We start from the raw sequence: 24,435 nt of genomic DNA on the forward strand, positions 1-24,435 counted from the left end.
TCGAAGTAGACTGATTCGATGAGAACTTAACAGGCACCGCATCGATTATATGCAACGCAGGATACGCTAGATAAACTAGTAATATCATCAACCATGTGTAGTTAACTAGTGATTATGTTAAGATTGATAGTTTTTTATAAGATAAGTTTAATGCTAGCTAGTAACTTACCTTGGCTTCTTGCTGCCCTCGCGTAACAGGTAGTCAGCCTGCCACGCAGGCTCCTCGTGGAGTGCAATGTAAGGCAGGTGGTTAGAGCGTTGGACTAGTAACCGGAAGGTTGCAAAAACGAATCCCCGGGGTGACAAGGTAAAAATCTGTTGTTCTGCCCCGAACAAGGCAGTTAACCTCTATGGGCTAGGTGGGACGCAAGCGTCCCACCCGTGGTGCACTCCATCAACAGCAGGTGCATTTCAAGAGCGGCAAATTTGAATCCAAATAAATGTCAAAATTCAAATTTTTCAAACATACAACTATTTTACACCCTTTGAAAGATAAACATCTCCTTAATCTAACCACGTTTTACGATTTCAAAAAGGTTTTACGGCGAAAGCATAAATTTAGAATATGTTAGGACAGTACATTTACAAGAGTTGTGTGTAATGTTGTGCCTATTCAAAGACAGGCGTCACCAAAACCATAAAATCAGCTAAAATTATGCACTAACCGTTTACAATCCTCCAACAGATGACACTCCTAGGACATTGTGTTAGACAATGCATGCATTTTTAGTTCTATCAAGTTCATATTTATATCCAAAAACAGCGTTTTACTGTGGCGTTGATGTTCAGGAAATCGTTTCCCTCCAATAACCGGCATTCAAGTCAGCACCACAAATTAAATAATTAAAATTAGAAAACATTGGTAAAATATTATATTGTCATTTAAAGAATTATAGATTTACATCTCTTGAACGCAATCAACTTGCCAGATTTAAAAATAACCTTTCTGGGAAATCACACTTTGCAATAATCTGAGCACTGCGCCCAGAAAAATACGCGTTGCGATACAGACTAGCCGCCATGTTGGGGAGATCTAAAATCGAAAATACTATGTAAATAATCCATTACCTTTGATTCTCTTCATCAGATGTCACTTCCAGGTATCACAGGTCCATAACGAATGTAGTTTTGTTCAAAAAAGCTCATCATTTATGTCCAAAAATCTCCGTCTTGTTAGCACATGATCTAAGCCCGCCGGACTTCACTTCATGAACGAGGGGAAAAAATATATTTACGTTCGTTCAAACATGTCAAACGTTGTATAGCATAAATCATTAGGGCCTTTTTTAACCAGAACATGAATAATATTCAATGTGGACGAATGCATTCTCTTTTATAACGTATTGGAACGAGGGTACCCAACATGAACTCTCGCGCCAGGTGTCTAATGGGCCATCATCGTTCCATGGCTCTTGTTCGGTCAGATCTCCCTCCAGAAGACTCAAAACACTTTGTAAAGGCTGGTGACATCTAGTGGAAGCAATAGGAAGTGCCAAAATATTCCTCAGCCCCTGTGTTTTTCAATGGCATAGGTTTAAAGGTAATACAACACATCAGGTATCCACTTCCTGTCAGAAAATGTCTCAGGGTTTTGCCTGCCAAATGAGTTCTGTTATACTCACAGACACCATTCAAACAGTTTTAGAAACTTTAGGGTGTTTTCTATCCATATATAATAAGTATATGCATATTCTAGTTACTGGGTAGGATTAGTAACCAGATTAAATCGGGTACATTTTTTTATCCAGCCGTGCAAATACTGCCCCCTAGCCCTAACAGGTTAACCCCCGTTCCTAGGCCGTCATTGAAAATAAGAAGAATGTGTTTTTAATCTGACTTGCCTAGTTAAATAAAGGTGTCAAATAAATGTAAAAAAATCTGGGTCCAAAAGTACCGATTGTTATAAAACTTGAAATCGGCCCTAATTAATCAGCCATTTCGATTAATCGGTCGACCTCTAGAAGTAATGTTTGGGAACGTTCTGGGAAAGAGTTTTGATTCAGAGCCTCTTAGCTGAACCTGAACAGTGTTTGTGGTTTTCCTGACTTGTCCTGGTCTCTGTGGGGGCGAGAGGCACAACTGGCCATGGGAACCTTCAGACTCATGGAGTGTATGGAAAGAGTTTCTGTCGCACAAACTGAGCCTGTCATCTGATGCTCGCTCCTCTTTGAGGGGTTCTAAGGAGGTTCTCCGGTTCTAGGTCTCGGTATAGCTCACCTGGAATCTCGCACTGTGTCAGGATTAGGGAACACTCTTGAGACCACCAATCTACACACACACAGCCCTACTAGGGGATGTGAGAGTAGGAGCATGCCCCCCCCCCATGGGGATGAAATGAGTCTGGTTGTTCCTCCTGACACCTCAGAGGCCTACTGGCCAGAGTAGAACCAGACCAGGGACAGGATGGCCTGTAGACCTCATCCCCAGGCCCTAGCCTTGGCTCTAACCATTAGGCTACACCTCTGTTCAGCCCCCCCCTTAGGCCCTAGACCACAGCCTTCCAATGCAGGCTCCAGCCCCATTCCCTAGTACAGTATGTTTGGAGTCTGATTTAGAGGAGAAGTGTTGCCATGGTGGGAGAGATGTAGTTTCTCATGACACATGGCCGTAATCAGAGACACGAGAGAAAGCAATACATTTCATGAGCTCCTTTTTCTCTGGTTCATATAAAGTCAATGAACTAAGTAGACCAGACCCAGCTGCTAATGCATTGGTGCCTATGGTAGAGCCACCCCTTAAGTAGACTGGATCCGGGGACATTATTCCCGATGGTAAACAGCCTTTATGGGATATCTTCATTCATCACCTGTCTTTGACAGTAATGTAGTCTTAGTCAGCTGTTCAGGATGACCTTGGGCCTTTTGATCACATGACACCTATCACTGGAATTGCTAACTTGCAAACGGTCGTTCCTGTGAATCACGACCTAGCTAAAGAATGCTGTCTGGAATAGAAATGACTTTATTTTACAGCCAAGGGAGTGGTTTAGAAGGTTTAGTAGAGTATAGCAGCTATAAAGAGTTTATGATACCAGTCTGTAACTTTCTGACTGCCTGACCAGTGTATATCTAGACAGGCCTAATCAAAGCACCGGTATAGATAGTAGATAGTACAGGCCTAGTATCCTGCGCTGTACTCTGACTCTTTGATAGTACAGGCCTAGTATCCTGCGCCGTACTCTGACTCTTTGATAGTACAGGCCTAGTATCCTGCGCCGTACTCTTTGATAGTACAGGCCTAGTATCCTGCGCCGTACTCTTTGATAGTACAGGCCTAGTATCCTGCGCCGTACTCTTTGATAGTACAGGCCTAGTATCCTGCGCCGTACTCTTTGATAGTACAGGCCTAGTATCCTGCGCCGTACTCTTTGATAGTACAGGCCTAGTATCCTGCGCCGTACTCTTTGATAGTACAGGCCTAGTATCCTGCGCCGTACTCTTTGATAGTACAGGCCTAGTAACAGCGACGGAGACAAAGCCACACAAGCTTCCTGCTTGTTTTTTTTTATTTTTTTTTACTCTCATTTAAGATTAGAATATCTCTGTCTTTATGACGGTTAAAAAGGCTGGGCGACACACCAAAAATGTTAATCTCATTTCTAGATAAAGAAAATAAAAAAGCGGGGGGTTATATCTTATTTATGGATTTGCTTGGACGCTGGGGAATGCAGCTGCGCAGACTTCAAACATTACCTTATCTCACAAACCAGCCTTTTGATGTGGGGAGATCAGAGCCAGGCTTGCCAAATGAAGACTGGAGCGGTTCGAGAGGGGAGGGGGGCAATGCGCATGACTGTGGGATTTCAAAGCAACAGTGAGACAAGTGGCGGTCGGGTGCACTACTGGCTAGGCTAGGTCACTGAGATACTGGCGTTTTATAGGGCAGGGCTCGCCTGGCCCGGTAGAGAAACACTGGCTTTTGCTCTTGGTTGGTTGGTGTGAACGAAGTTTTATTAGCCTACATGTTATGATCATTCTCTCTGTAGGACTGACACTTTGATCAGTGGGTTTGTGTGTGCACCTTCCAAACAGTATAGTTTACTTCTAGACTAGTGGGATTCCAGGGCATGTCAATGGCGGGATGCTAATGCTAACTTTGTGTGTACTGCTGATGATGAATGCTAACAGCTAAAGCCTGGCACAGCTCTCCTCGAGGGCTGAGTGATCCTTTCTGGGCTCAGTCAAAAGGAAGTGCAGGGGTGTGTGGCGAAGTGCCCACTGCTCAGGGAGCCATGGCTGGAGATGAGTGTCAGTTTTAGGGCAGATGAAATCCCCTACTCTGTCAGACACACTGACCTGAGACCTAGCAGAAACCCTATCCAATGTTCACCTCTTGCTCACTACACCTCAGATTCAGAATTGACCTGAAATATATTGTATTTTTTATCTGGGTTAAATAGGGGGTGATTGAAATAGCTATTAGGTGACCAATGAGCTGCTTCCTGGTTGGGTGTGTGTTGTATTGCTGTGTGTGATTGGCTGTTTGACCTGTGTATCCTGTGCGTTTCCCTGACAGAGATGGCATCCCTCCCTACAAGCTGGGCTCCAAGAAGCACCTGCAGAGAGAGATGCAGCGCAACATGAGGATGAACAGCCAAGTCGCCCTACCTGCCTTCCCTGTAAGTGTACACACACAAATGTCCTATTGCCCCACTTATTAGTGCTTTTCAGTAGTGCAACATCCATTTCCATGGTCTGTATTCAGGTCTGCAGTTCTATGTATAGTACCACCATCTCTATTCCACGTCTTCCATTCAACAACAACAAAGATGTGAGAGCAAAGCAGATGTCAAAGTCCCCCCCCACACACCACGGTTCCCTACCTTTGTAACCCACACCCCCCTTGGGTTCCTTGAAGTCTGCAGGAGACTGTTTCTAAGCTGTTTATCCTGTGCATTCTAAAGACCAGTGTCTTCTCTTCACACACTGATGATGAAAATATACTCAGAATGGAGAGATGGGGGAGAGCTCCCTCTCTCTCGCGGCTTTATCTGGAGGCTTTAGAATCAACTGCCAGCTCCTCCACACACACACACACACACACACACACACAGCGCTGTGATCAGAGGATGAATGGAGCAAGCGCAGAGGAAAGTGACAACTTCCAACAGTGCTTGTCCCCTTTTTCCCCTCCACAACCCCGCCTCCCTGCCCCTCTCCCTCTTCAGGCTGCACCCCTAAAACTAGGGATCTGGGGAAGAGTTGGAGTGTGTCAGGGGGGAGTTGGTAACTGGCTTTGGAAAGGCCAAAAGAAAGGAAAGAGAGTTGGAGAGGGGAGACATGGGAAAATGAGTTTTGGGAAGGCCAAACTAGCAACATCGGTAGCTAGTTGAATCAAACTTTTTGACCCCCTTCTGTTCTCCTCACAAATGTATGCTTTCTTAAGAGTCCCAGATTCTTTCTCCATCTTTGTGCTCTTTCACACTCCCTTTCTCAATCCCCTTTCTTGTTTTTCTTTCCCCTCTGATTGGGGGATAGCTGCCATTGCCATGATGCAGCAAGAGCCTCAGGACACATGGGCTGGGCAGACAGCCTCTGTCTGTCTGTCTGTCTGTCTGTCTGTCTGTCTGTCTGTCTGTCTGTCTGTCTGTCTGTCTGTGTCTCTCTGTCTGTCTGTGTCTCTCTGTCTGTCTGTGTCTCTCTGTCTGTCTGTGTCTCTCTGTCTGTCTGTGTCTCTCTGTCTGTCTGTGTCTGTCTGTCTGTCTGTCTGTCTGTCTGTCTGTTTGTCTCTGTCTGTCTGTCTGTTTGTCTCTGTCTGTCTGTCTGTTTGTCTCTGTCTGTTTGTCTCTGTCTGTCTGTCTGTTTGTCTCTGTCTGTCTGTTTGTCTCTCTCTCTGTTTGTCTCTCTCTGTCTGTCTGTCTGTTTGTCTCTCTCTCTGTCTGTCTGTTTGTCTCTCTCTGTCTGTCTGTCTGTTTGTCTCTCTCTGTCTGTCTGTCTGTTTGTCTCTCTCTGTCTGTCTGTTTGTCTCTCTCTGTCTGTCTGTCTGTTTGTCTCTCTCTGTCTGTCTGTCTGTTTGTCTCTGTCTGTCTGTCTGTCTGTTTGTCTCTGTCTGTCTGTTTGTCTCTGTCTGTCTGTCTGTTTGTCTCTCTGTCTGTCTGTCTGTTTGTCTCTGTCTGTCTGTTTGTCTCTGTCTGTCTGTTTGTCTCTGTCTGTCTGTCTGTTTGTCTCTGTCTGTCTGTCTGTTTGTCTCTGTCTGTCTGTCGGTTTGTCTCTCTCTGTCTGTCTGTTTGTCTCTGTCTGTCTGTCTGTCTGTTTGTCTCTGTCTGTCTGTCTGTCTGTCTGTTTGTCTCTGTCTGTCTGTCTGTTTGTCTCTCTGTCTGTCTTCTCTCCCTTCATCTCCACTACAAAGAGATGGAAGGAACAAAAAGAGAGGAAGAGGAATCAAGAAAGCCCCAGTGCAAAAATGACAATGATAAAATAACACACACAAGGGGGATAATGACTCTACTGTACCTCAGAGGTGCCCAGTGTGCAACAGTGAAATAAATTACCCCTGCTCCTCTCTGATCTCCCTCCATCTCTCCCTCCCTCCCCTGCTGCCTGCACACATCTCCCCATCTTCTCCTTTTAATCCTCCCTTTCCTTCTCCTCCTTCCCCCCCTGTCGATATGTGACTTTTATTCCTAGATGTAAAGCCACTGCCCTCCCTCCCTTCTCTCTCCCTCCCCTAGTGAATGTTTGATATTTGACGAGGGCCCTTTGAAGTGTAGAGACTTCAGAGGGAAGCGCTGATGGCTTGGTTGCACTACAGAGGGAACACGCAGAGAGCCCAGGCTCCAAGGAGTGTAACCAACTGCCACCACAGACCCAGGGCCCAGGGGCGGCACTGCCAGGGGTGGCTAGCAGGGATGAGAGGAGGAGAGGGCTCAGGTGGAAGACAGATCTGGACACCGACCGCTCCTTTAACTGTTACAGCTCTTAACTCTCTCTCCATCCCTCTCTCTCCTTCCCTCTCTCTCTCCATCCCTCTCTCCCTCCATCCCTCTCTCTCTCTCCTTCCCTCCCTCTCTCCTTCCCTCTCTCCCTCCATAGCGGACACAGAGATGTCCTAAGGAGATGACTCCGGTAGAGCCAGCAGCGTTTGCGTCTCAGCTCATCTGTCGTCTGGAGCGGCTGAGAAGAGACCAGGAGACCATGAGTTCCCTGGAAGAGAGGCTGCAGCAGATGCAGGAGGTGTGGATGAACTACTAGTTGGATTTATAGATGTAGATCTCAGGTCTATGACAATGGTCTAATTGTTTCCTTGATTGTGTCATTCAATACTGTTCTTCTTACCTGTCCATGTGTGTATGTCATTGAGATCTCTCCTAACTTAACCGTTCTGTTCTGGCTGTGTGTAGGAGGAGGAGAGGGACGAGGCTGAGGTGCCCGGCAGTAGTGCCCCCCTGCTCTCCCCCCACCCCCTGTCCCTCCAGCCCACCGGCCCCAATGACGAGGACCCCCAGGCCATCCTGGACGACCACCTGTCCCGTGTCCTAAAAACCCCTGGCTGTCAGTCCCCCTCCACTGTGGCCCGCCACCGCTCTCCAGAGCACAGGACTCTTTCCCGGGGAGGCCCCTGTCTCAAGCCCCTGGTCACTCCCGGGGCCTCCGGCCCCAGTGGCACTTCCAGCTTAGGGGGCTTCTCAGTAGGTTTCACCCCAGGAAGGGCCCTCTCCCTGGGCAGGCCCAGCAGCAGCACCAAGCACATCCACCACCACTACATCCACCACCACGCCGGTCCCAAGAGCAAGGAGCAGATGGAGAGAGAGGCAGCCCAGAGGGTGTTGTGTCTGTGCCCGGTGCGGTCTGGAGGGGCGGAGGGGGGTCCCCCTTACCCACGCAGTCGCAGCCTGGGCAGGGAGATGGCGTCCTGTGGCAGCAGTCCCACAGAGTCCAGCATGGGGCGCTCCAGTTCCCTTTCCCGAGGGGGGTGTCGGTCGGGGGCTGAGGAGGGGGCAACAGAGGGGGGTGAGGTCGTGCCCCTCCAGCTACCCAGCGACAGCACAGACCGCTCCCAGAACGTGTGGCAGTGGATCCTGGAGAGTGACCGGCAGGGCAAGCACCACAAACCCCACAGGTAGGGCAGTCTAGCCTCTCCACTTCCTGTTGTAGTCCTCTCCCAATGCCTCAGAACTACATTTCCCTTCACTTGTTTTCCTTTCATTGCAACTTATTTATTGTAGTCCTCTCAGTACATTTAAACACAATTTTCATCACTTTGTTTCACAATCACATCCTAAAGCCATTTTACATGCATGCAAAGTACATTTCCCAACATTCCCCACAATTGTCTCTTCCCGCTTCCTTCCATTCTCCATGCTGATTGGCTGTTTTTATCTTTGCCCAACAGTACCCAGAGCACTAAGAAGGCTTATGGCGGCGGAGCGGCGTCCAACCAGACACACACGTGGGGCGGCGGAGGTGCCATCGCTCATCTCCGTGCCCACCAGCCCGCCCATCCCTTCATCCAGGACCCGGCCATGCCCCCCCTGCCCCCGCCCAACACCCTGTCCCAGCTGGAGGAGGCCTGTCGCAGACTAGAGGAGGCCTCCGTCTCCAAACCCCCCAAACAGAGGTAGGAGCCGCACCCCGACCCGGACACACTACAAGGAAGATGTTGATACTTTCACTAAAACGTTGGTTCTAGTTTTCCCTGTAGACAGTGGAGTACATATTGACACTCCCATGCATTGATCAGTTGTTTTACTATACCAATGTGATTCCTACTGTGTTGAAACCTGTCTGTGGTTAGATAGTATATGTGTGATGCTGGAGACTGTACTACCACAGTGTACTGTAATAACGTTTGTCTATTGTTTTCTGTTCTCCCCACCAGACACTCTACATCCAGCCTCCAGAGAGAGAAGTGCCACCCTATGCCTGTCCAGAGCGGGCCCTGTCCAGCCTCATCCCCCCCTGGGCCCTGTCCAGTGCTGTCCCCCCTCAGCCCTGCACCCACCCCTGGTCCCGGCTCCAGCCCTGCTGCTTCTCTCCAAACAGAAGAGTACGCCTCTCATCTCTGCTCGTCTTCCTCCTCCTCATCTCTCTGCTCATCTTCCTCCTCATCTCGCTCCTCCTCCTCTGTTCACTAACATGATATTACATATGTGGAGGGAGGAAGATATGCATTCACACACACACACACACACACACGTCAAGTTCCAGAGAACAGGCCCTAGTTATCGTCCTCCTTCTGAAGTAACACTACAGAGCCTTGGACATGGCTGAAGGGGAGCAGAGAACACACACACACACCTCTCTCCTCTTTCTAGACAGATGTTATCTACTCTCTAGTCAACCATCAGTCTTTTCTAGAATGAATTATTGTAGATCATATACCAGCCTTTACTCCTGCCCTGGTCCCCCTCCTCTCTTTCTGTGTAGCTATTGGCTACTACCCACCAAGCATGCTTGTTGTTTTATATGGGGGAAAGTAAGTCGGTGTTCACACCTCTCCTCTCTCCCCCTCAGACTGAGAGAGACCAACAGGCTGCAGCAGGTGACAACAGTCTGCCATGTTGCTCCAGCCATGGGTAGTGAGACAGAGGTAACCTACTTCTTCTGTGGTGAGGAGATCCCCTACCGGAGGCGGATGAACACACACAGCCTCACACTGGGACACTTTAAAGAACAGCTCCGCAAGAAGGGACACTACAGGTATGGAGAAGGGACACTACGGCACACATTCAATGCACGGACACACACACATTTATGCATACACAGTCTGACAATCTCACACACTAGGTCACTGTTATGACCAGCTTGGTAAGGACACACACACACACACACACACACACACACACACTAGAAAATCAGCCCCCCACAAAGTGTCTTCATAGCTCCATTAGTTTCCCAGATCTCCTCCCCAGCTGGTATTGAACCTTTATTTAACTAGGCAAGTCGGTTAAGAACAAATTCTTATTTACCATGACAGCCTAGGAACAGTGGGTTAACTGCCTTGTTCAGGTGCAGAACGACAGATTTGTACCTTGTCAGCTCAGGGATTCGATCCAGCAAGCTTTCAGTTTCTGGCCCAACACTCTAACCACTAGGCTACCCGCCTCTAACCACTAGGCTGCTACCCGCCTCTAACCACTAGGTTGCTACCCGCCTCTAACCGCTAGGTTGCTACCCGCCTCTAACCGCTAGGCTGCTGCCCGCCTCTAACCGCTAGGCTGCTGCCCGCCTCTAACCGCTAGGCTGCTGCCCGCCTCTAACCGCTAGGCTGCTGCCCGCCTCTAACCGCTAGGCTGCTGCCCGCCTCTAACCGCTAGGCTGCTGCCCGCCGCTAACCGCTAGGCTGCTGCCCGCCTCTAACCGCTAGGCTGCTGCCTCCTCTAACCGCTAGGCTGCTACCCGCCTCTAACCGCTAGGCCGCTACCCGCCTCTAACCGCTAGGCCGCTACCCGCCTCTAACCGCTAGGCCGCTACCCGCCTCTAACCGCTAGGCCGCTACCCGCCTCTAACCGCTAGGCCGCCTGCCTCTAACCGCCTGCCTCTAACCGCTAGGCTGCCTGCCGCCCCAGGTAGGGTATTTAGAAACTCTATCTCGACTTTATTCTGTTAGGCTGAATGCTCACATGAGTTGGAGTATTGACTTCATACTCTGTGTGTGTGTGTGTGTGGTGTAGATATGCCTGTGTTTGTGGTTAAAACGAAGGAAGAGGAGAGAATGAGAGATGGGTGGGGGAAGGGGGGGTTTGCAGGAAAGAGGAGAGGGAGGGAGAGAATTTGAAGTGAGGAGTGTTTTGGGTCCCATCTGGTATTGATTTCCATGGCGAGGCACACTTAATACGCACGTCTTTGAACCCGGCCCCTTTCATTTCAACCAACAAAGACTCACACACACGGCCAGCCGTGCAAATTCCTCACCGATGCTATCAGGCAGCCTGCTTTAAAGACATGCACGCTGTAGTAACACACACTGGAGCGCGTCAGCATCATACTACAGGTCCTCTTCACTAGGTGTATCCAACACAGTTTAGATGACAACTCTGTTCCAATGTGATCTGGATTACACGAATGGTATCAAGTCAAGCATTGGTTCATAACTAGTACAGAGGGGTATGATGGGAATGCATCACACATATTCAGTTTCTCTTTTAGGCCATGGAGCAAGGGAACACTAGGGCTGTAGCTCGGGTCCAGAGTTTTTCCTGGCCAGGTCATGTGAACCTAGGTCTAAGGCGTGAGAAGCATGGCTGCATAGTGGACATCCTCTCTCTTGTCTATGTAGTTGATTGTCTTGTCTTTCTCTCAAACCATCCAGGTTGTTAGAGGGGAGGATAGGGGGATTCAAAGCTTATGGTTTTAATAGCAGTAGCGGGGGGGAGAATGTGTGGCGTTGGGTCATTTGAACATGGCTTGCGTTCAACAAAGAACAGTACGACCAGGCCCTGCCAGACAATATTGCTGCCAGATGTTGCACACTGAAAATTCTGCCACATAAAACATGTTCCAATGGAAATAGTTCTCTCTCTCTCGTTCCCTCTTTGAGCAAATAAGATCCATGCTCCTTTGAAGTCTTTTGGAAATAAGTCTTTTGGAAGTCTTCTCAGAAATAAGGCTACAATTATCAGCGCGTCTTAGTTCTCTTTCATGTCCTCTTGTTTACCCAGTTCATACGCGTCTCGCCAGAGAACAATGGATTATTTCCCCAGTCAGAGATGTTATTCTGATTTAATAGAAGCTGTGTGAGACCCCGCTGCACCCCGTTTAGTGAACTCTTCCTGTGTTTCAAATGGAGACTGGTTTTTATTAGTGAACACCCTTTTGTGTGTGTTTGCGAAAACTTTTTTTGTTTGTTTTTTAAAATATGTTTTTCCTCATTTTTCCGAGCGTTGTTTGTATGACTTGGTCAGCCCGTCTCGTAAAACACTAGCTTTAGGAATTCCAGCACAACGTGCACCACCCCACACATGGGCAAAATGAGGCATTTTTCCATTACAGAGTTAATGGCTGAGGTATACAGCACTTACTCTTCCTCCCCCGCTGGTTCCTCTTCCTCTGAAAAGAAGGGAGGTAGGTTTGGGGGGTAAAGGGGGTCCTTAACAGGGCCAGTGTAGTCATCATGGCTGACAGGAAGAGGTACCCCCTCAGGTGGTTGGCTGCTTAGATCAGATGACCCCGCCCCCTCCCTGGCTGCCTACCGGGACCCTTCTACTGCGTCCTATAGAGCTCTCACAGAGGGAAGGGCCGTGACTAGGACAAAATATGATGTCAGGGTATATAACAGGCAGACTTGCAGGCACCCAAAATCTGAGCCTTCTTTAATTGAAGGGGTCCTTTCACTGAGGGCCTAATGATAACCAGTTAGTCAGGAGCTGGAGAAGCTCAGTACCAGGGCAGGACTGATGAAATGAGAGGAAACGGGTGGATTTTGAATTGGTCCGGACCCTCTTATATCCAATAAGCCCCTGTAGAACCAGAGACTATCAAAGACCACCCCTATAATACAGAAGCCATTGGTTCAGTCTGAGGGTTAGTTGAGCGTGAAGTGTTGTTGGTGCATTGTAGATCACAGGAGTTTCTCTCCTCCCCTCAAGAGTCCAAAGGGCTGGGGGAAGGCTAGCTCTTGACCTCTGACCTCAGTGGCCGTCTTCTCTGGCCCCTTGCACAATGGCCCCTTTATCTGGGGTAGGGGAGTAGGGCTTAATGAAGGAAAAGAGACGAGCACACAGTCTGAGGTTAAACCAGATCATATTGAATCCACATGACATTATCTTCATTATGTGTCTTGCTGAATATATGTATGTGTTGGATAGAATACTGTTCAATAGTACTGTTCCATGTATGTGTTGGATAGCGTACTGTTCAATAGTACTGTTCCTGTATGTGTTGGATAGAATACTGCTCAATAGTACTGTTCCTGTATGTGTTGGATAGCGTACTGTTCAATAGTACTGTTCCTGTATGTGTTGGATAGAATACTGCTCAATAGTACTGTTCCTGTATGTGTTGGATAGCGTACTGTTCAATAGTACTGTTCCATGTATGTGTTGGATAGAATACTGTTCAATAGTACTGTTCCTGTATGTGTTGGATAGCGTACTGTTCAATAGTACTGTTCCTGTATGTGTTGGATAGAATACTGCTCAATAGTACTGTTCCTGTATGTGTTGGATAGCGTACTGTTCCATGTATGTGTTGGATAGCATACTGTTCAATAGTACTCTTCCATGTATGTGTTGGATAGCGTACTGTTCAATAGTACTGTTCCTGTATGTGTTGGATAGAATACTGCTCAATAGTACTGTTCCTGTATGTGTTGGATAGCGTACTGCTCAATAGTACTGTTCCTGTATGTGTTGGATAGAATACTGCCCAATAGTACTGTTCCTGTATGTATTGGATAGCATATTGTTAAATAGTACTGTTCCATGTATGTATTGGATAGCATATTGTTCAATAGTACTGTTCCATGTATGTGTTGGATAGCGTATTGTTCAATAGTACTGTTCCATGTATGTGTTGGATAGCGTACTGTTCAATAGTACTGTTCCATGTATATATTGGATAGCGTACTGTTCAATAGTACTGTTCCTGTATGTGTTGGATAGCGTACGAGTACTGTTCCATGTATGTGTTGGATAGCATATTGTTCAATAGTACTGTTCCTGTATGTGTTGGATAGAATACTGTTCAATAGTACTGTTCCTGTATGTGTTGGATAGCGATGTTCAATAGTACTGTTCCATGTATGTGTTGGATAGCATACTGTTCAATAGTACTGTTCCATGTATGTGTTGGATAGCGTACTGTTCAATAGTACTGTTCCATGTATGTGTTGGATAGCGTACTGTTCAATAGTACTGTTCCTGTATGTGTTGGATAGTGTACTGTTCAATAGTACTGTTCCATGTATGTGTTGGATAGCGTACTGTTCAATAGTACTATTCCATGTATGTGTTGGATAGCATACTGTTCAATAGTACTGTTCCTGTATGTGTTGGATAGCGTACTGTTCAATAGTACTGTTCCTGTATGTGTTGGATAGAATACTGTTCAATAGTACTGTTCCTGTATGTGTTGGATAGCGTACTGTTCCATGTATATGTTGGATAGCATACTGTTCAATAGTACTGTTCCTGTATGTGTTGGATAGCGTACTGTTCAATAGTACTGTTCCATGTATGTGTTGGATAGCGTACTGTTCAATAGTACTATTCCATGTATGTGTTGGATAGCGTACTGTTCAATAGTACTGTTCCTGTATGTGTTGGATAGCGTACTGTTCAATAGTACTGTTCCTGTATGTGTTGGATAGAATACTGTTCAATAGTACTGTTCCTGTATGTGTTGGATAGAATACTGTTCAATAGTACTGTTCCTGTATGTGTTGGATAGCGTACTGTTCCACGTATGTGTTGGTTAGCGTACTGCTCAATAGTACTGTTCCTGTATGTGTTGGATAGAATACTGTTCAATAGTACTGTTCCTGTATGTGTTGGATAGAATACTGTTCAATAGTACTGTTCCTGTATGTGTTGGATAGCGTACTGCTCAATAGTACTGTTCCATGTATGTGTTGGATAGCGTACTGTTCAATCGTACTGTTCCATGTATGTGTTGGATAGCGTACTGTTCAATAGTACTGTTCCTGTATGTGTTGGATAGCGTACTGTTCAATAGTACTGTTCCTGTATGTGTTGGATAGCGTACTGTTCAATAGTACTGTTCCACGTATGTGTTGGATAGCGTACTGTTCCTGTATGTGTTGGATAGCGTACTGTTCAATAGTACTGTTCCTGTATGTGTTGGATAGCATACTGTTCAATAGTACTCTTCCATGTATGTGTTGGATAGCGTACTGTTCAATAGTACTGTTCCTGTATGTGTTGGATAGAATACTGCTCAATAGTACTGTTCCTGTATGTGTTGGATAGCGTACTGCTCAATAGTACTGTTCCTGTATGTGTTGGATAGCGTACTGTTCCATGTATGTGTTGGATAGCATACTGTTCAATAGTACTCTTCCATGTATGTGTTGGATAGCGTACTGTTCAATAGTACTGTTCCTGTATGTGTTGGATAGAATACTGCTCAATAGTACTGTTCCTGTATGTGTTGGATAGCGTACTGCTCAATAGTACTGTTCCTGTATGTGTTGGATAGAATACTGCCCAATAGTACTGTTCCTGTATGTATTGGATAGCATATTGTTAAATAGTACTGTTCCATGTATGTATTGGATAGCATATTGTTCAATAGTACTGTTCCATGTATGTGTTGGATAGCATATTGTTCAATAGTACTGTTCCATGTATGTGTTGGATAGCGTACTGTTCCATGTATGTGTTGGATAGAATACTGCTCAATAGTACTGTTCCTGTATGTGTTGGATAGCGTACTGCTCAATAGTACTGTTCCTGTATGTGTTGGATAGAATACTGCCCAATAGTACTGTTCCTGTATGTATTGGATAGCATATTGTTAAATAGTACTGTTCCATGTATGTATTGGATAGCATATTGTTCAATAGTACTGTTCCATGTATGTGTTGGATAGCATATTGTTCAATAGTACTGTTCCATGTATGTGTTGGATAGCATATTGTTCAATAGTACTGTTCCATGTATGTGTTGGATAGCGTACTGTTCCATGTATGTGTTGGATAGCGTACTGTTCAATAGTGCTGTTCCATGTATATATTGGATAGCATACTGTTCAATAGTACTGTTCCATGTATGTGTTGGATAGCGTACTGTTCAATAGTACTGTTCCTGTATGTGTTGGATAGAATACTGTTCAATAGTACTGTTCCATGTATGTGTTGGATAGCGTACTGTTCAATAGTACTGTTCCATGTATGTGTTGGATAGCGTACTGTTCAATAGTACTGTTCCATGTATGTGTTGGATAGCGTACTGTTCAATAGTACTGTTCCATGTATGTATTGGATAGCGTACTGTTCAATAGTACTGTTCCATGTATGTGTTGGATAGCATATTGTTCAATAGTACTGTTCCTGTATGTGTTGGATAGCATACTGTTCAATAGTACTGTTCCTGTATGTGTTGGATAGCGTACTGTTCCATGTATGTGTTGGATAGCATACTGTTCAATAGTACTGTTCCATGTATGTGTTGGATAGCATACTGTTCAATAGTACTGTTCCTGTATGTGTTGGATAGAATACTGTTCAATAGTACTGTTCCTGTATGTGTTGGATAGCGTACTGTTCAATAGTACTGTTCCATGTATGTGTTGGATAGCATACTGTTCAATAGTACTGTTCCTGTATGTGTTGGATAGCGTACTGTTCAATAGTACTGTTCCATGTATGTGTTGGATAGCGTACTGTTCAATAGTACTGTTCCTGTATGTGTTGGATAGCATACTGTTCAATAGTACTGTTCCTGTATGTGTTGGATAGCGTACTGTTCCATGTATGTGTTGGATAGCATACTGTTCAATAGTACTGTTCCATGTATGTGTTGGATAGCATACTGTTCAATAGTACTGTTCCTGTATGTGTTGGATAGAATACTGTTCAATAGTACTGTTCCTGTATGTGTTGGATAGCGTACTGTTCAATAGTACTGTTCCATGTATGTGTTGGATAGCATACTGTTCAATAGTACTGTTCCTGTATGTGTTGGATAGCGTACTGTTCAATAGTACTGTTCCATGTATGTGTTGGATAGCGTACTGTTCAATAGTACTGTTCCTGTATGTGTTGGATAGCGTACTGTTCAATAGTACTGTTCCATGTATGTGTTGGATAGCGTACTGTTCAATAGTACTGTTCCTGTATGTGTTGGATAGCGTACTGTTCAATAGTACTGTTCCATGTATGTGTTGGATAGCGTACTGTTCAATAGTACTATTCCATGTATGTGTTGGATAGCATACTGTTCAATAGTACTGTTCCTGTATGTGTTGGATAGCGTGTTCTAGTACTGTTCCATGTATGTGTTGGATAGCGTACTGTTCAATAGTACTGTTCCTGTATGTGTTGGATAGCGTACTGTTCAATAGTACTGTTCCATGTATGTGTTGGATAGCGTACTTTTCAATAGTACTATTCCATGTATGTGTTGGATAGCATACTGTTCAATAGTACTGTTCCTGTATGTGTTGGATAGCGTACTGTTCCATGTATGTGTTGGATAGCATACTGTTCAATAGTACTGTTCCTGTATGTGTTGGATAGCGTACTGTTCAATAGTACTGTTCCATGTATGTGTTGGATAGCGTACTGTTCAATAGTACTATTCCATGTATGTGTTGGATAGCATACTGTTCAATAGTACTGTTCCTGTATGTGTTGGATAGCGTACTGTTCAATAGTACTGTTCCTGTATGTGTTGGATAGAATACTGTTCAATAGTACTGTTCCTGTATGTGTTGGATAGAATACTGTTCAATAGTACTGTTCCTGTATGTGTTGGATAGCGTACTGTTCCACGTATGTGTTGGATAGCGTACTGCTCAATAGTACTGTTCCTGTATGTGTTGGATAGAATACTGTTCAATAGTACTGTTCCTGTATGTGTTGGATAGAATACTGTTCAATAGTACTGTTCCTGTATGTGTTGGATAGCGTACTGCTCAATAGTACTGTTCCATGTATGTGTTGGATAGCGTACTGTTCAATCGTACTGTTCCATGTATGTGTTGGATAGCGTACTGTTCAATAGTACTGTTCCTGTATGTGTTGGATAGCGTACTGTTCAATAGTACTGTTCCTGTATGTGTTGGATAGCGTACTGTTCAATAGTACTGTTCCACGTATGTGTTGGATAGCGTACTGTTCCTGTATGTGTTGGATAGCGTACTGTTCAATAGTACTGTTCCTGTATGTGTTGGATAGCGTACTGTTCAATAGTACTGTTCCACGTATGTGTTGGATAGCGTACTGTTCAATAGTACTGTTCCTGTATGTGTTGGATAGCGTACTGTTCAATAGTACTGTTCCTGTATGTGTTGGATAGCGTACTGTTCAATAGTACTGTTCCTGTATGTGTTGGATAGCGTACTGTTCAATAGTACTGTTCCTGTATGTGTTGGATAGCGTACTGTTCAATAGTACTGTTCCTGTATGTGTTGGATAGAATACTGTTCAATAGTACTGTTCCTGTATGTGTTGGATAGAATACTGTTCAATAGTACTGTTCCTGTATGTGTTGGATAGCGTACTGTTCCACGTATGTGTTGGATAGCGTACTGCTCAATAGTACTGTTCCTGTATGTGTTGGATAGAATACTGTTCAATAGTACTGTTCCTGTATGTGTTGGATAGAATACTGTTCAATAGTACTGTTCCTGTATGTGTTGGATAGCGTACTGCTCAATAGTACTGTTCCATGTATGTGTTGGATAGCATACTGTTCAATCGTACTGTTCCATGTATGTGTTGGATAGCGTACTGTTCAATAGTACTGTTCCTGTATGTGTTGGATAGCTTACTGTTCAATAGTACTGTTCCTGTATGTGTTGGATAGCGTACTGTTCAATAGTACTGTTCCACGTATGTGTTGGATAGCGTACTGTTCAATAGTACTGTTCCTGTATGTGTTGGATAGCGTACTGTTCAATAGTACTGTTCCACGTATGTGTTGGATAGCGTACTGTTCAATAGTACTGTTCCTGTATGTGTTGGATAGCGTACTGTTCAATAGTACTGTTCCTGTATGTGTTGGATAGCGTACTGTTCAATAGTACTGTTCCTGTATGTGTTGGATAGCGTACTGTTCAATAGTACTGTTCCTGTATGTGTTGGATAGCGTACTGTTCAATAGTACTGTTCCATGTATGTGTTGGATAGAATACTGTTCAATAGTACTGTTCCATGTATGTGTTGGATAGCGTACTGTTCAATAGTACTGTTCCATGTATGTGTTGGATAGCGTACTGTTCAATAGTACTGTTCCATGTATGTGTTGGATAGCGTACTGCTCAATAGTACTGTTCCTGTATGTGTTGGATAGAATACTGTTCAATAGTACTGTTCCATGTATGTGTTGGATAGAATACTGTTCAATAGTACTGTTCCATGTGTGTGTTGGATAGCGTACTGTTCAATAGTACTGTTCCATGTATGTGTTGGATAGCGTACTGTTCAGTAGTACTGTTCCATGTATGTGTTGGATAGCGTACTGTTCAATAGTACTGTTCCATGTATGTGTTGGATAGCATACTGTTCAATAGTACTGTTCCATGTATGTGTTGGATAGCGTACTGTTCAATAGTACTGTTCCATGTATGTGTTGGATAGAATACTGTTCAATAGTACTGTTCCATGTATGTGTTGGATAGCGTACTGTTCAATAGTACTGTTCCATGTATGTGTTCGATAGCGTGCTGTTCAATAGTACTGTTCCATGTATGTGTTGGATAGAATACCGTTCAGTAGTACTGTTCCATGTATGTGTTGGATAGCATACTGTTCAATAGTACTGTTCCATGTATGTGTTGGATAGCATACTGTTCAATAGTACTGTTCCATGTATGTGTTGGATAGCGTACCGTTCAATAGTACTGTTCCATGTATGTGTTGGATAGCGTACCGTTCAGTAGTACTGTTCCATGTATGTATTGGATAGCGTACTGTTCAATAGTACTGTTCCATGTATGTGTTGGATAGCGTACTGTTCAATAGTACTGTTCCATGTATGTGTTGGATAGCGTACTGTTCAATAGTACTGTTCCTGTATGTGTTGGATAGCGTACTGTTCAATAGTACTGTTCCATGTATGTGTTGGATAGCGTACTGTTCAATAGTACTGTTCCATGTATGTGTTGGATAGCGTACTGTTCAATAGTACTCTTCCTGTACGTGTTGGATGGCGTACTGTTCAATAGTACGTGTTGGATAGCGTACTGCTCAATAGTACTGTTCCTGTACGTGTTGGATGGCGTACTGTTCAATAGTATGTGTTGGATAGCGTACTGTTCCATGTAATCCAGGTCGTCTATGGTCTGGTTGTGTTGACTGTACAAATGATTGACCTGTTGTCACTAACCCCCTCTCTCACCTCCTGGGTTACAGGTACTACTTCAAGAGGGCCAGTGATGAGTTTAAGTGTGGAGCTGTGTTCGAGGAGGTGTTGGATGACAGCTCTGTTCTGCCCAGGTACCAGGGGAAGATCCTGGGCAAGGTGGAGAGGATGGACTGATACCTCTCCAGAAGTACCAGAGGAATATAGAACAGAAACACTCCATGGACACCTCACATCCCTGTTCCACCAGAGAGTCTTAAAGCTAAGGACTGATGACTGGAGATTCTATTGAAGAAGCTTGGCCAATGAAGGATGGAGAGAGGAGTAGCCATCAACACTCTGCTTTACAGAACTATTTAACAAAAACATCGTCGTCTTGGAGATGAAAGAGGAGAAAATGGTGGACTGTGGGTTGGGTTTGGATACGGGTGTTGGGTTTCAGGAACTATACGTGAATTGAATGACCACTGTCTGAGGGAGTAGGCGGGAACCTCTGATACCTGAGAGACTGCTAGAGGTGATGGTTGAGAGGTGACAGTTGGGACTGGTGCCCTATCTGAGCCTGCCTCTACCAACAACCCTAGATGTATATGCAGATGGACATGTATAATGATTTATTGATAAATGTAAAGAGTTTATTCATTATTTATTGAAATGTCACTCCCCTCCCCATAGTCCTGTGGATGGACAAGCTGCTTGGAGAATTGGGAGATGTCATCTCCAATATTTCAAATGCAAAGTATTTAGTTTTCCTCCCTCCCCTTTCCTGCCTTGTCAACCAATCCTGTGGCAGAGGTTTCTGTTCTGATCAGTCAGTGACTTCCTGTACTAACTCCACAGTGTGGTGTAGCGCAGGTACCACAGCCCTGTAGTCTCATGTCTCAGTGCCTTTTTGTTGCCCAGGCTTTGCACAGGGAAAGAGCCCACACTTAGGACAACACTACCCCCGAACTGGCCCTAACCTGTCCCAGAGCACCAAGCTGCCCCAAATTGCAGAAACATGCTAACACAGGTTTCCACCTGTTAAAGACAAGCCCACCAAATGAATCTATACCAGCAAAGCTCAGCAGTTGTTTTGTGTATAGCCACCCCTCGTTCCTTGATGTCCAGGCTTCTGAGCAGAACTACCGATCTAGGGTGTATTCATTAGGCCTAACGGAAGAAAACTCACAAACAGGGACGGACTACCTTTCCTGGATCTGTCCAATAAGAAACGCACATTTTCATTTTGTTTAGCAAAACCGGTTCTGATACGTGTCCTAATGAGTACGACCATGTCTGCCTCCCCCCAAAAATGTTTTGTCCCCTCACAAATGTTAGTGGTATTTACGCCTCTGTGTTGAATTGACCGGTCTCTCCTGTGTGTCTTGTTAACCCTGCGTTGCCAGAGGAAGAGGTTATGATGCTAACACACACTACGATGCTGCGTCTCAAATGGCACCCTATTTCCTATGACCAGGGCAAAAGTAGTGCACTCCGTAGGTAATAGGGTGGCGTTTGAGAGGAAGCCGTAGTGTTTTACTGAGTACAGTAGCTGTGCCTACATGGATCCCTTTACCGTGTTACTACCCTGTTATCAGGGTATGTTACTCCCTTGGTTTTCACAAGGGGCTTATGTTCAAAAGAGATTTTATTACTATGCCTTTTTAGTATCTCCTTGTAATCATGTTTGTTTTATAATATTTTTCATGGCGCTTTTTGTTTTTGTTCCACTTGTATTAAAACTGTAAATGATGCATTCTATTCGATAGATCTCCATTGGAAAGACGCCTCGGTACTTTAATTAATGTAATTATTATTATAAAGAGATGTAGCCTTTATTAAAATGTTATATTTTTCAAATGAAATGAGAATGCTCTACTCTGCTTTTTTTCAAGTGTGTATGGGATCGGTGTGTGTGTGTGTGTGTGTGTGTGTGTGTGTGTGTGTGTGTGTTCACACTTGTCTAACCAACTGGTGACCTGGTGTGTGTGTGGTCTTGTTTTTCTATCCTTGTGGGGACCTGAAATCCCCAAAAGCCGTTAGTGTTGGTTATTGGTTATTTTTTGGTATTTAAACAACTAATTTGACCAAAGTTGGTTCAATAATTTTTATTCAATATAGTTTTTTCTGTGAGCTCATTGTTCATATTTCCCTGCAGATTCTCTAGAGATAAATCCGTTCATGTCTGAACGGTGCGATGTAGTAGGGAGTTGTAGATTCCAGCAGGCCAGCGTTCTACATAGTTTTGTACAGAAAACGTGGTAATTAACTACAATGACCATAATCCAGTGCGCGCCTACTTGTCTGGTCTGTTTCTTTTATGCCTGCTGCATAAGAGACTGAAGAATGCGTGATCGAGGGATAGATGGAGTACTTGCTTCGATGCGCTATCTCTGCCTGAAAATACTAAGAACTACTAAAATAGTCATTTTTCCAGACAGTATAGGCAGCAGCTCTACAGAAATGAGATCACCTGGAACTAAATAGTCTTCAAATAAAACAAAATATTTGAAAGGAAAATGTGAATAACTTATTGTTAATAAGTAATTGGCAGTCACTGCCATCATGGGACTTCAATTATTTTATTAATTGTTTTATTCTATGGTACATCATTCAACCCACAATGAATAGTGCATTTAATCTTTAGAAAAATAATGAAAATCGTGGTAATTTTTTGATCACCAAACCGACCTCAAAAAGTACTAATCGCCCAGCACTAGTTTGCGCATGTCTACATGAAGATGATGGATTGTGGATGTACATCTTTGAATGACATTTGTCTACACGTTCCCTTTCCCAGTTCGACCTCTACCTCTGCCCAGGGAGGTGTGGGGGGTCCTGGGCAAGCCGGAGGGACCTCCTGGAGATAACTGGAGGATTATGCTGGGTACCCCTGAGCTCTCACACCGCTGTGGTGGGCTGCTGGAGCTCTCAGGACCCAGAGAGAAGTCTGTCATGTGTGTTCCTATTATCAGCTTTTAATATGCTCCCTGCTGGAAATGAATACACAGCTCTAATTTGATCACTAGAGCCCTTCTCTCTGTGTGTGTGTGTGTGTGTGTGTGTGTGTGTGTGTGTGTGTGTGTGTGTGTGTGTGTGTGTGTGTGTGTGTGCATTCCTGACATGAATACAATTTGTATTTTAATGAGTGGATTGTGGGGATATGATTTCTGACTGATTTATTTTCTCTAAACACTTTAGATTGGGCTATGATTGTCATCACATTGCACATCTGACATACCCATCAGCTAGGATGGTAGGCTTGTATTACTAGAGGCAGGCTTGTATTATTAGAGGATGATCACCACTTCCTCAACACATACTCCGTTCTCCTTCCTATGCATTCATTGGCTGAGAGCATTCCTTATACTGCCACCTTTCATATTGAAAGGGCATCACAATATTGTTAAAATACCATTTTCACCGCTTTCATCCGCAAAGGTTACTTAATACACTTGAAGGTCTTTTACCGTCTTCACAGGCAAGCTGCTGCATTCAGAGAGGCTCTATGGAGTCAAGACTCAGTGAACTGCTCTTTGTATGAAAGGCTATTTTGGATAGGGTCAATCTTTAAAAAGCCTGGACTAAGCTAGGTAACCTCCAAATTGCTTTTCAAAACTGTGGCTACTTTGGAATACGGTAGCTATTCAATATGGAGGGCAGCTGGCATATTGAATCATTGAAACCTGCTGTGGGAAGTTTTATGGAGCACATTGGAGGATAGTTCCTGTGATGGTGTTTTTCTTTCAAACATAAGACATGCATGCTTCATTCCTTAACCCAACACCCAAATCTGTTCAATCAGAAGGTCATATAGCCATTTCAACCAGATCATCATCCTCCTCTTCCTCCTCCATCTCCTCTTCTTCTTCATCCTCCTCATCCTCCTCCATCTCCTCCTCATTCTCCTCCATCTCTTCTTCCTCCTTCGTCTCCTCCACCTCCTCCTCCATCTCTTCCTCCTCCGCCTCCTCTTCCTCATCCTCCTCTTCTCATCATCATCCATCTAATCAACACATTTGTTTGCATTTACATTCTTCCCTTACATTCTCCCATACTGTGCTTGATTCCCTGTCCATGGGAATGAGTAGTGACAGTGATCATTATCACTGGAGCACTGGGTGTTTCTTACCATTACACATTCATAATGACTTGGCCAGCCTATCTGATATCTCTCTGTCTCCTGAGCCCGGACTGTCCACATCTCTCTCTCTCTCTCTCTGTTGTTATTCCTCCACAGATACCCAGCATCTGCTAATCTGCTCCTTGTGTTGCCTGTCACAGGAGAGATCAAAGACTTTTGGCACGACAACAGTACTAAACAGGAAGTGAGGCCTCGATAACAGAAATGGTATTGTCGTCATAGAGACAAACGGGGCTGCCTAAAAACACGCCACTTCAATACCGCTATGACCGGAAGTGACTTTCCGTAGCAGGTTAGGAGAGCATTTTTGCCAACCCTTTTCCTAACCTTAACCTAATTCTCCTAACCTGCTACGTTAATTTTCCTAACCTGCTGCGTAAATTCT

At 44.7% G+C, this 24,435-nt stretch overlaps 1 protein-coding gene across 1 annotated transcript in view; it reads left to right on the plus strand.

The window, feature by feature from the left end:
- The window catches only part of LOC106601775 (axin-2), a 29,465-nt gene extending 7,694 nt beyond the window's left edge, over positions 1-21,771 (plus strand). The window contains exons 4-10 of the mRNA XM_045715507.1: positions 4,516-4,618; positions 7,032-7,172; positions 7,340-8,058; positions 8,332-8,556; positions 8,818-8,985; positions 9,453-9,638; positions 19,975-21,771. Coding sequence (XP_045571463.1) covers positions 4,516-4,618; positions 7,032-7,172; positions 7,340-8,058; positions 8,332-8,556; positions 8,818-8,985; positions 9,453-9,638; positions 19,975-20,101 — 1,669 coding nt within the window. The 3' untranslated portion in view covers positions 20,102-21,771. The remainder of the gene's footprint in view (positions 1-4,515; positions 4,619-7,031; positions 7,173-7,339; positions 8,059-8,331; positions 8,557-8,817; positions 8,986-9,452; positions 9,639-19,974) is intronic.
- The last annotated feature ends 2,664 nt before the right edge of the window (positions 21,772-24,435 follow it).

Source organism: Salmo salar, chromosome ssa03 (assembly GCF_905237065.1).
Source record: "Salmo salar chromosome ssa03, Ssal_v3.1, whole genome shotgun sequence".
NCBI classification, from domain to species: domain Eukaryota; kingdom Metazoa; phylum Chordata; class Actinopteri; order Salmoniformes; family Salmonidae; genus Salmo; species Salmo salar.